The sequence below is a fragment of the Heterodontus francisci genome, chromosome 26 (genome assembly GCF_036365525.1).
Source record: "Heterodontus francisci isolate sHetFra1 chromosome 26, sHetFra1.hap1, whole genome shotgun sequence".
NCBI lineage: Eukaryota > Metazoa > Chordata > Chondrichthyes > Heterodontiformes > Heterodontidae > Heterodontus > Heterodontus francisci.
Window position 1 is genome coordinate 32,887,126 of NC_090396.1, and position 12,576 is coordinate 32,899,701.

A 12,576-nucleotide genomic window follows, 5' to 3' on the forward strand; every position below is an offset into this window, starting at 1 on the left:
CTGAATTTTGGCTAATTCCACTGCATCACTCTGACTTACTACCTTCTTGTTCCATGTCGTCTTCTAATTCCAGATGTTGGGCTATTAGGTCAATTATCACTGCTTTTTTGGCAGCTGATTTCAATTCTATCCCCAATTTTTCTGCCAGTTCTTTTAGTTCATTCTTAAAGTTATCAAGTCACAGAGGGAAACATTCTCCTTTCCCAAAAACTTTGCTGCAACTGCTAATGCCACTCTGATGGTATGGACTGTACCTTATTATACAATAAACCCGATTCCTTTTATTTTTTCGTTAATTGGCGATAGATTTGGATCCCAACAATCAAGTCGCCAATTAATATGATCCCAGACGCAAGACCCCAATTTAAGGGTTATCCCAGAGATAAGAAAGTAATATGATTCCAAATGAGAGCCCTCAATTAGTCCGATTCTGATCCCAGACGAGCCCCCATTTAATATGCTATGACCACGGCCGGAGTAATGCACTATCAATTCAGTCCGGTCACTCCACAGGTCGCAGCACATTATTAAAGTTTTCCCACCCAATCGGAAAACAGCCAAATTAAACACTCTAATAACCCCCAGAATAAAACAGAACAAACCAGGTATCTTTAAACAACAAACTAACTATTAAAAACGAAATCTTAAACACTATTAAGATAAACCTATGTCCAAAAACCTTAAAATAAGTTATAACCTAACTTCCCCATTAACACACATACACTCAAAAATAACTGTAGTTAACTGGTTTTAAAAGTGGTGTTTTTTTTTTTAAAGCTGTTCTTTAAGAACAAGTAAATCTTTGTGGATTATGTTCCTGATGGATGAAGGGTCACTGACCTGAAACATTAACTCTGCTTCTCTCTCTACAGATGCTGTCAGACCTGCTGAGTATTTCCAGCATTTCTTGTTTTCATTTCAGATTTCCAGCATCTGCAGTATTTTGCTTTGATAAGTATTAAATGATTTAGTCATTAGTGCAAAGATGACAGATTAAGCACACCACAAGTGGATCACACTTAGCACCAAATGTACTTTAGTATTAATGCTACATTTTCCCTGCAACTGTACAAATTAGCAACAACTGTTCAAGGTTACTATTTATGACCTATTTTATTAGTGCACTGAAACAGCAGATAAATTACAAAAAATGAATCACGTGGATCAAAACAAGTTAGTGAAAAAATTTAATTCAAACATTTTTAGTAAAAAGTGGACACCGCTGCGAGCTTCTCATTAACAGAATTTACACACGCACACACTTGTATGTACATCATTTTTACTTGATTTTAATTTACACTACAGATTCCAGAAGTGAATGAACAGTGGTGCTCAAGACACTGTTTAATATTAGCAAAGAAGGGTACATTATGAAAGTTATCCTATTAAAATAACTCATCAGGTCCAGTTCAGTAACTGTACAATTCCAGGGGCAGGGAAGTGACCTGTTTAACATACCTAGTTAGTTAATGTAAAAGCCATAGACAAAATTGTTAACTAAATGTGACAGCACATTAACCTATTCAGTTTCAATTGTAAATTTTCTGAGGCTTACTAGAAGCATTTTTCTTGTGGAAAGCTTAAGCCGTATTTTTCCAATATGGCTGCATGCAGTTATCCTATTAATTACAATTTCAAACTGTATGGTTTGAGGTATAGTGCTGCACATCAGATTTTACAATCTGTAATAAAGCAGGAATAGAGATTATATAGTGTAACTTTGCTGGTTAAAAGTATTTGTCAGTTACATATGTATGCCTTTTCGGTCTATAAAATGTAGCAGAGACTATTGGACCACTTACACAAATAACCTTGTATCTCTGTACATGCCAACATAAAATTAATAAATCTACATTAGTCTGGATAAATAAATAGAATATTAACACTTGAAAGAAAGAAAATCAGTTGCTCTAAATCTCCGGGGAAGACCCTGCGAGGTAACAATCATTCTAAGTGATCCTTTTCTACAAGACATCACTAATCAAAAACTGCCAGAAATATTTAACAAGATGGTATGCATTTAATGAGCTAGTTTATATTCAAACACACAGCCTGGTTAAATACTTGAAGAAAATATTGCAGAAAAAATGTTCTTACTGGCTAGCCTTTAAATTAAAACTCAAACCAGACGCTTTTGTTAAATCAGGTCACTGGGAGGATTTTGCTCGAGTTTGAAGTTCCAGTGTGATCATTTTACTCTATTACATAAAGTGGAAATTAAACTTAAAACGTTGTCCAATTTAGTGAAAATTAAGGGAAGAAATAACAAAATAAGAGAATTCCCTACTCTTTGAAAATTAGATTAAATAGAAAAGTGATAAATACAAACTATGTTTTAAAGTACTCAATTTTACGCAGAGGTTTGTACTAGTTTATTCTGCAAAAACAATGATTTGTTCCCTATATTTTAAATGTATGCAATGTTCTCAACCTGGATGCCAATTTACTCACAAGTGCACCAGGTACAGACAAATACAAATGTTTGAATCTCCATTAGACACAGAAGAAAATCTCACCTTTCCTTCTGGCAAAAAAAGTATCAGGCCCTCTTTCAAAGAAAAATTGATTACATCAGAAATATACAAGTTAGAGTTAGTGTGCAGTTTACATTAAAAACAGTATTTAACTAGAAATGGGTTTTGTACTGTATATACATTTAGCACAAAACTTAATGTTAACAAATTGGGCATCTTGTTTTAAGCAGACACCAGTTTATAATCTTCTGTACTCATGGATTCCAAACTGGAAAAAGCAAACTTCACGGTACACCTAATTCCATGAGCTGACCTCAAGTTAACCATTTAGCTATTAACAGTGTAATTTTATGTCTGATCCACATTCACAGGCCAGAATAAAACAGAAATGTAATGAGTGAACCATCCTTTGGGCTTATGTATTCGATGAGCAATTGCTCAGATTAGGCAATGAAAATTCTCTTCACCAGCAGGCATACCAAACATTAAGAAAAAACCTGTTGCTACAAAATTTCATACTGTAAATATCCAGTCACAAAGAAACAGGTTTAAACAGGCACAATTAGTTCAAGATTTCTTATGAAAGAAAAGTTTGAAGGATTGGTTACTTCCTTGTGGTCACAAAGATTAAGTGTTTCTATTCATTTTAGCAAAATGTGGATTCTGCCCCGACCAAAAACATTCTAGAATAGAATTAGAAAATGGCAAAAATAAAATATACGGAGCCATCTGTATGCTCTCCGGCCAGTGGTCCATCTCTAGAGGTTCATTACATTCCTCACTTTATCACTGTTTAAGTCACATAACACTTTGTCCTCTTTTAGATGGCAGGCTAAAGCACAGCAACAGTCAGACCTGTTTGAAAAGTAATTAGTTAGTCATCCTTTGCAGTCATATCTTATCATCTGTCATTTCCAGGAATTGGGCATAGACATCTCGGCTGCATTCACCTTTGGTGTTGAATAAAAACTTGTAGTAGCTGCCATCTGCACAAATCGCTGTAACAGATCAGATCAGATTTTATTTCTAGAGAAAATTAGTTTCTGTCCAGCAGTTTTACAACTATCTGAAATTAAATAAGTGTTTAAAATAATCTCTATAATTAAAAATGAAATAGAAAATTGTTTGGTTGGTTAATACTCCTAACTTACGTTTGTAGTAGAATTAGCTCAACTATAGATGTTTGACTTTCAAAGAAAAGTATGTGAAATTGTAAATTTTTCTTGGGTGCAAATTTTAAACAGCTAATGGAATTGTCCCATTACAGATCAGGTTGCCAATACCATGCTCCAGTTTTCCAAGTATTAAAAGCTATAAACTCAGATTAAAACTTTTAGAAGAAAAGATTTGTGGTGGCATCTAATCTAAGAGTTTGTGCTTTGAAGTAGGAGTATCTTCTGAAAGGGAATTTTGAAAAGCAACTTTGGCGCAGAGACAAGAAGTTTTTTTATTACTTTCTGGAAAATAAAATTGGTTTTTTCCTGCATCTTCTACAGATGCATCAATCTTTCATATTTTCAATTCAAGCAAAATAGTAACGCCCAGGTACTGTACTGACATGTATCGCTGGATATATTCGCTTGTGAAACTACCTCAAGAGCGGCAGTCATGGCTCAGTTGGTAGCACACTTGCCTCTGTATCAGAACATTGTGTGTTCAAGTCCCACTCCAAGACTGGGAAGAAGAAAAGAAAAAAAAAAGAGAGGCTGGAACTCCAGTGCATGGGAATGCTGCACTGTTTGAGGTCTTTGACATCAAATTGAGGACCCATCAGCTCTCTCAGGTGGCTGTAAAAGAAACCATGGCCTATTTCAAAGAAGGGCAGGGTCGTTAACCCCGGTCTCCTGGTCAACCCAACATTGCACAAAATCAATTCTGGGGATCATCACATAACTCTTTGTGGGTGCTTGCTGTGTGCAAGTTGTCGCGTTTCACACATTAGAACAATGACCACTTCAGAAAGTACCTTATTGGGGGGAAATGGGTCTCTCTTTCTAACAAGAAGAGTGCTAAAATTCATTCTCCAGCTGGTTTAAAACAATTTGGAAAAACAAATTCAAATATTGTAGAGTTTCAAGTTTAGCAGAAAACCATCTTTCTGCAAACATGTCCTCAGCATAAACAAAGTAATGTGCAGATGCTCTAATCATCCACTCAACTCTTTTCCTCAGGTAGTTATTTTTAAAAAGCTGTTAAAAATTGTGAAAACCCATCTGAATAGGTTCCAAAATTCCAGCTTTAAAAGGGTGCTGAAAATTTCAGTTACTGTAAGAAAATGGCATCCAAGAGATTTTGACTTAAATTGAGTGATTTGATTAATTGTTTCTCTATTATTGGTACATTTTCCTCATGGCTTAGTTAGCTGAATTCTAGGGTTTTTTTGAAGTATGAAGCATGACGTACGCACACATTTCAATATTGACATTATTGGTGTTTAAACGGAATAGAACAGAACTTACCGACAACAGCATTTGGCTCAGTACCAAAGGCACAGATACAAGGCGAGCCAGAAGGAACCTGAAACTTGGAGAAGCTCCACTTGGAGCTGAAATATTTTGGAAGGAAGCTTGCAGATGCCAAACTGCAATTACAAGTGGAGAAATATCAGCCACTGCTAAAGCTCATCTTTAAAATTATTAAATGCAACATTCCCCACCCACTGCAGATTTTCGTAGCATCTCTATAGAAAAGTATCTTGGATCCAGAGTTTCTAAAACAGACTTTGGCTGCATGTAACACTGGGCAAATAATCTTCAATTAGGGTAATTCTGTCCACAGTTTACAACTGGTCCCAGCACTCCAACATTAGGTACAAAATGCAAGTCAAAAGGCCTTTATCTCAAGCGGATGGGAATTCAAAAGTGAGGAAGTGATGCTTCAGTTTTCAGTCCCCATCTGGGGTACTGCGCAGTGTGACGGAAAACCCACATGCCAACTGGAAACTTTGCATGGAGACTTCTCTTTAAAAAAACTGGACATTATTACAAATAACTTTTAAAAAGAACAGAACAGCTAAAGATGGCCACGCACAATTTGCATACGAGAAGTCAAAGGTGATTTCCCAGTCTAGCCAGAACAATGGGGGTGCTCCCTGATTTAATTAACTAGAATGGTTTTTGGCAACTTTGTTGTCGAAAGCCATCGACACCCATTGACTTTGAAAGAGCCAAACCACCACCTCCTCCCGCCACCAGCTTGAGATGAGAACTTTGAATTTCAAAAAACCTTCCACAAACTTCTGCTTCAAACAATGAGGTGGTCACATGACATGCCTGCCTGTGTAACTCAGTTTGTGAATTGTGCCTTTGGAAAGAAGACAGTAACAGAACTCCAAGGACGATCTCTCTCTCTCTCCAGCAAAGTCCCAGGAAAGCCACGGCCGCAGCTAAACCTCAAATCTACAGATCCCCACAGTCAACAAAGAGGACGGATAAAGCCTCTCTTCAGCCTTCCAGAACCAGAGAAGCAAGCCCGAATTGTGCAGGTGGCCCAGCTAGGACTTCAAGACTTGAATTTCTCCCAAGGACACTGGGAATACACTTATGTATTTAAATTCCATTTTTATTAAGGACTGTACTCCAACCTCCCAACCCTGCTTCTTCCCCTCTGTATATCTGTGTGCTCATGCGCCCCCATTGTACTGGCTAGACTGGGCAATCACCTCTGTCTCCCAGCCAACCTTTGTCTTCTCATATGCAAATTGTGCGGGGCCATCTTTAGCTGTTCGGTTCTGCTTTTTTTTTTAAACTTAAGAACAAGCTGTCAAAGACGTGTTTGCATTTTAAAAATAGCTTCTTAAATCAGTCTCTAAATTCAAGGTTATTTTTTGCTCAATAAGAACTAAATTGTCTGGAAGCTCAGTTTAGCCAAAATAGTACTTGAAGCAATTTTGCAATGATTGCTTAATTGAAATGATCAATTTTAAATTGAGGAGGCTGTACAACCATTTTAAACCTCTACAGGTCATTTACCTGGATTGTTTGTTCCTTTTGGGGTCCTCAGCAGCAAAAACATGAACAGTCCCATGATCACTTGACACACAGATTAAAGATGCATCTTGATTAAAATTAATGCTGCAAGGGGTAAAAAAACAAGCCCATCAGTTGTGAGGAGCGAGCGAGCGGGAGGGGGGGGGAAAAGAGGGGAAAGAGGGGAAAGGGGGGAAAGGGGGGAAAGGGGGGAAAGGGGGGAAAGGAGGGAAAGGGGGGAAAGGAGGGAAAGGGGGGAAAGGAGGGAAAGGGGGGAAAGGAGGGAAAGGGGGGAAAGGAGGGAAAGGGGGGAAAGGGGGGAAAGGGGGGAAAGGGAGGAAAGGGGGGAAAGGGGGGAAAGGGGGGAAAGGGGGGAAAGGGAAAGGGGGGAAAGGGAAAGGGGGGAAAGGGAAAGGGGGGGAGGGGAAAGGGGGGAGGGGAAAGGGGGGAGGGGAAAGGGGGGAGGGGAAAGGGGGGAGGGGAAAGGGGGGAGGGGAAAGGGGGGAGGGGAAAGGGGGGAGGGGAAAGGGGGGAGGGGAAAGGGGGGAGGGGAAAGGGGGGAGGGGAAAGGGGGGAGGGGAAAGGGGGGAGGGGAAAGGGGGAGGGGAAAGGGGGAGGGGAGAGGGGGGAGGGGAGAGGGGGAAAGGGGAGAGGGGAAAGGGGGGAAAGGGGAGAGGGGAAAGGGGGAAAGGGGAAAGGGGAAGGAGGGGAAAGGGGAAAGGGGAAGGAGGGGAAAGGGGAAAGGGGGAAAGGGGAGAGGGGAAAGGGGGGAAAGGGGAAAGGGGAAGGAGGGGAAAGGGGAAAGGGGAAGGAGGGGAAAGGGGAAAGGGGGGAAAGGGGAAAGGGGAAGGAGGGAAAGGGGAAAGGGGAAGGAGGGGAAAGGGGAAAGAGGGAGCGGGGGAGGGGAAAGAGGGAGCGGGGAAAGGGGAAGGAGGGGAAAGGGGAAAGAGGGAGCGGGGGGAGGGGAAAGAGGGAGCGGGGGAGGGGAAAGAGGGAGCGGGGGAGGGGAAAGAGGGAGCGGGGGGAGGGGAAAGAGGGAGCGGGGGGAGGGGAAAGAGGGAGCGGGGGGAGGGGAAAGAGGGAGCGGGGGGAGGGGAAAGAGGGAGCGGGGGGAGGGGAAAGAGGGAGCGGGGGGAGGGGAAAGAGGGAGCGGGGGAGGGGAAAGAGGGAGCGGGGGGAGGGGAAAGAGGGAGCGGGGGGAGGGGAAAGAGGGAGCGGGGGGAGGGGAAAGAGGGAGCGGGGGGAGGGGAAAGAGGGAGCGGGGGGAGGGGAAAGAGGGAGCGGGGGGAGGGGAAAGAGGGAGCGGGGGGAGGGGAAAGAGGGAGCGGGGGGAGGGGAAAGAGGGAGCGGGGGGAGGGGAAAGAGGGAGCGGGGGGAGGGGAAAGAGGGAGCGGGGGAGGGGAAAGAGGGAGCGGGGGGAGGGGAAAGAGGGAGCGGGGGAGGGGAAAGAGGGAGCGGGGGGAGGGGAAAGAGGGAGCGGGGGGAGGGGAAAGAGGGAGCGGGGGGAGGGGAAAGAGGGAGCGGGGGGAGGGGAAAGAGGGAGCGGGGGGAGGGGAAAGAGGGAGCGGGGGAGGGGAAAGAGGGAGCGGGGGAGGGGAAAGAGGGAGCGGGGGAGGGGAAAGAGGGAGCGGGGGGAGGGGAAAGAGGGAGCGGGGGGAGGGGAAAGAGGGAGCGGGGGGAGGGGAAAGAGGGAGCGGGGGGAGGGGAAAGAGGGAGCGGGGGAGGGAAAGAGGGAGCGGGGGGAGGGGAAAGAGGGAGCGGGGGGAGGGGAAAGAGGGAGCGGGGGGAGGGGAAAGAGGGAGCGGGGGGAGGGGAAAGAGGGAGCGGGGGGAGGGAAAGAGGGAGCGGGGGAGGGGAAAGAGGGAGCGGGGGGAGGGGAAAGAGGGAGCGGGGGGAGGGGAAAGAGGAGCGAGAGGGGAGGGGAGGGAAAGAGGGAGCGGGGGAGGGGAAAGAGGGAGCGGGGGGAGGGGAAAGAGGGAGCGGGGGGAGGGGAAAGAGGGAGCGGGGGGAGGGGAAAGAGGGAGCGGGGGGAGGGGAAAGAGGGAGCGGGGGGAGGGGAAAGAGGGAGCGGGGGGAGGGGAAAGAGGGAGCGGGGGGAGGGGAAAGAGGGAGCGGGGGGAGGGGAAAGAGGGAGCGGGGGAGGGGAAAGAGGGAGCGGGGGGAGGGGAAAGAGGGAGCGGGGGGAGGGGAAAGAGGGAGCGGGGGGAGGGGAAAGAGGGAGCGGGGGGAGGGGAAAGAGGGAGCGGGGGGAGGGGAAAGAGGGAGCGGGGGGAGGGGAAAGAGGGAGCGGGGGGAGGGGAAAGAGGGAGCGGGGGGAGGGGAAAGAGGGAGCGGGGGGAGGGGAAAGAGGGAGCGGGGGGAGGGAAAGAGGGAGCGGGGGGAGGGAAAGAGGGAGCGGGGGGAGGGGAAAGAGGGAGCGGGGGGAGGGGAAAGAGGGAGCGGGGGGAGGGGAAAGAGGGAGCGGGGGGAGGGGAAAGAGGGAGCGGGGGGAGGGGAAAGAGGGAGCGGGGGGAGGGGAAAGAGGGAGCGGGGGAGGGGAAAGAGGGAGCGGGGGGAGGGAAAGAGGGAGCGGGGGGAGGGGAAAGAGGGAGCGGGGGGAGGGGAAAGAGGGAGCGGGGGGAGGGGAAAGAGGGAGCGGGGGGAGGGGAAAGAGGGAGCGGGGGGAGGGGAAAGAGGGAGCGGGGGAGGGGAAAGAGGGAGCGGGGGGAGGGGAAAGAGGGAGCGGGGGGAGGGGAAAGAGGGAGCGGGGGGAGGGGAAAGAGGGAGCGGGGGGAGGGGAAAGAGGGAGCGGGGGGAGGGGAAAGAGGGAGCGGGGGGAGGGGAAAGAGGGAGCGGGGGGAGGGGAAAGAGGGAGCGGGGGAGGGGAAAGAGGGAGCGGGGGGAGGGGAAAGAGGGAGCGGGGGGAGGGGAAAGAGGGAGCGGGGGGAGGGGAAAGAGGGAGCGGGGGGAGGGGAAAGAGGGAGCGGGGGGAGGGGAAAGAGGGAGCGGGGGGAGGGGAAAGAGGGAGCGGGGGAGGGGAAAGAGGGAGCGGGGGGAGGGGAAAGAGGGAGCGGGGGAGGGGAAAGAGGGAGCGGGGGAGGGGAAAGAGGGAGCGGGGGGAGGGGAAAGAGGGAGCGGGGGGAGGGGAAAGAGGGAGCGGGGAGGGGAAAGAGGGAGCGGGGGAGGGAAAGAGGGAGCGGGGGGAGGGGAAAGAGGGAGCGGGGGGAGGGGAAAGAGGGAGCGGGGGGAGGGGAAAGAGGGAGCGGGGGGAGGGGAAAGAGGGAGCGGGGGAGGGGAAAGAGGGAGCGGGGGAGGGGAAAGAGGGAGCGGGGGGAGGGGAAAGAGGGAGCGGGGGGAGGGGAAAGAGGGAGCGGGGGAGGGAAAGAGGGAGCGGGGGGAGGGGAAAGAGGGAGCGGGGGAGGGGAAAGAGGGAGCGGGGGGAGGGAAAGAGGGAGCGGGGGGAGGGGAAAGAGGGAGCGGGGGGAGGGGAAAGAGGGAGCGGGGGAGGGGAAAGAGGGAGCGGGGGGAGGGGAAAGAGGGAGCGGGGGGAGGGGAAAGAGGGAGCGGGGGGAGGGGAAAGAGGGAGCGGGGGGAGGGGAAAGAGGGAGCGGGGGGAGGGGAAAGAGGGAGCGGGGGGAGGGGAAAGAGGGAGCGGGGGGAGGGGAAAGAGGGAGCGGGGGAGGGGAAAGAGGGAGCGGGGGGAGGGGAAAGAGGGAGCGGGGGGAGGGGAAAGAGGGAGCGGGGGAGGGGAAAGAGGGAGCGGGGGGAGGGGAAAGAGGGAGCGGGGGGAGGGGAAAGAGGGAGCGGGGGGAGGGGAAAGAGGGAGCGGGGGAGGGAAAGAGGGAGCGGGGGGAGGGGAAAGAGGGAGCGGGGGGAGGGGAAAGAGGGAGCGGGGGGAGGGGAAAGAGGGAGCGGGGGGAGGGGAAAGAGGGAGCGGGGGGAGGGGAAAGAGGGAGCGGGGGGAGGGGAAAGAGGGAGCGGGGGGAGGGGAAAGAGGGAGCGGGGGGAGGGGAAAGAGGGAGCGGGGGGAGGGGAAAGAGGGAGCGGGGGGAGGGGAAAGAGGGAGCGGGGGGAGGGGAAAGAGGGAGCGGGGGAGGGGAAAGAGGGAGCGGGGGGAGGGGAAAGAGGGAGCGGGGGGAGGGAAAGAGGGAGCGGGGGGAGGGGAAAGAGGGAGCGGGGGGAGGGGAAAGAGGGAGCGGGGGGAGGGAAAGAGGGAGCGGGGGGAGGGGAAAGAGGGAGCGGGGGGAGGGGAAAGAGGGAGCGGGGGAGGGGAAAGAGGGAGCGGGGGGAGGGGAAAGAGGGAGCGGGGGAGGGGAAAGAGGGAGCGGGGGGAGGGAAAGAGGGAGCGGGGGGAGGGGAAAGAGGGAGCGGGGGGAGGGGAAAGAGGGAGCGGGGGGAGGGGAAAGAGGGAGCGGGGGAGGGGAAAGAGGGAGCGGGGGGAGGGGAAAGAGGGAGCGGGGGGAGGGGAAAGAGGGAGCGGGGGGAGGGGAAAGAGGGAGCGGGGGGAGGGGAAAGAGGGAGCGGGGAGGAGCGGGGGGAGGGGAAAGAGGGAGCGGGGGGAGGGGAAAGAGGGAGCGGGGGGAGGGGAAAGAGGGAGCGGGGAGGGGAAAGAGGGAGCGGGGGGAGGGGAAAGAGGGAGCGGGGGGAGGGGAAAGAGGGAGCGGGGGGGAGGGGAAAGAGGGAGCGGGGGGAGGGGAAAGAGGGAGCGGGGGGAGGGGAAAGAGGGAGCGGGGGGAGGGGAAAGAGGGAGCGGGGGGAGGGGAAAGAGGGAGCGGGGGGAGGGGAAAGAGGGAGCGGGGGGAGGGGAAAGAGGGAGCGGGGGGAGGGGAAAGAGGGAGCGGGGGGAGGGGAAAGAGGGAGCGGGGGGAGGGGAAAGAGGGAGCGGGGGGAGGGGAAAGAGGAGCGGGGGAGGGGAAAGAGGGAGCGGGGGGAGGGGAAAGAGGGAGCGGGGGGAGGGGAAAGAGGGAGCGGGGGGAGGGGAAAGAGGGAGCGGGGGGAGGGGAAAGAGGGAGCGGGGGGAGGGGAAAGAGGGAGCGGGGGGAGGGGAAAGAGGGAGCGGGGGGAGGGGAAAGAGGGAGCGGGGGGAGGGGAAAGAGGGAGCGGGGGGAGGGGAAAGAGGGAGCGGGGGGAGGGGAAAGAGGAGCGGGGGGAGGGGAAAGAGGGAGCGGGGGGAGGGGAAAGAGGGAGCGGGGGGAGGGGAAAGAGGGAGCGGGGGGAGGGGAAAGAGGGAGCGGGGGGAGGGGAAAGAGGGAGCGGGGGGAGGGGAAAGAGGGAGCGGGGGGAGGGGAAAGAGGGAGCGGGGGGAGGGAAAGAGGGAGCGGGGGGAGGGGAAAGAGGGAGCGGGGGGAGGGGAAAGAGGGAGCGGGGGAGGGGAAAGAGGGAGCGGGGGGAGGGGAAAGAGGGAGCGGGGGGAGGGGAAAGAGCGAGCGGGGGGAGGGGAAAGAGCGAGCGGGGGGAGGGGAAAGAGCGAGCGGGGGGAGGGAAAGAGAGATGGGGGGGGGGAAAAGAGAGATGGGGGGGGAAAAGAGAGATGGGGGGGGGAAAAGAGAGATGGGGGGGGGAAAAGAGAGATGGGGGGGGGAAAAGAGAGATGGGGGGGGGAAAAGAGAGATGGGGGGGGGGAAAAGAGAGATGGGGGGGGGGAAAAGAGAGATGGGGGGGGGGAAAAGAGAGATGGGGGGGGGGAAAAGAGAGATGGGGGGGGGGAAAAGAGAGATGGGGGGGGGAAAAGAGAGATGGGGGGGGGAAAAGAGAGATGGGGGGGGGGAAAAGAGAGATGGGGGGGGGAAAAGAGAGATGGGGGGGGGGAAAAGAGAGATGGGGGGGGGGAAAAGAGAGATGGGGGGGGGGAAAAGAGAGATGGGGGGGGGAAAAGAGAGATGGGGGGGGGGAAAAGAGAGATGGGGGGGGGAAAAGAGAGATGGGGGGGGGAAAAGAGAGATGGGGGGGGGAAAAGAGAGATGGGGGGGGGAAAAGAGAGATGGGGGGGGGAAAAGAGAGATGGGGGGGGGAAAAGAGAGATGGGGGGGGGAAAAGAGAGATGGGGGGGGAAAAGAGAGATGGGGGGGGGAAAAGAGAGATGGGGGGGGGAAAAGAGAGATGGGGGGGGGAAAAGAGAGATGGGGGGGGAAAAGAGAGATGGGGGGGGGAAAAGA

General features: G+C 52.7%; 1 protein-coding gene across 1 annotated transcript in view; it reads right to left on the reverse strand.

Moving 5' to 3' along the window:
- Window positions 1-1,174: 1,174 nt before the first annotated feature.
- Window positions 1,175-12,576, reverse strand: part of LOC137384501 (WD repeat domain phosphoinositide-interacting protein 3-like) — a 48,198-nt gene continuing 36,796 nt past the window's right edge. The window contains exons 2-4 of the mRNA XM_068058640.1: window positions 6,446-6,547; window positions 4,934-5,055; window positions 1,175-3,472 (exon numbers count right to left, since the gene is read on the reverse strand). Coding sequence (XP_067914741.1) covers window positions 3,366-3,472; window positions 4,934-5,055; window positions 6,446-6,547 — 331 coding nt within the window. The 3' untranslated portion in view covers window positions 1,175-3,365. The remainder of the gene's footprint in view (window positions 3,473-4,933; window positions 5,056-6,445; window positions 6,548-12,576) is intronic.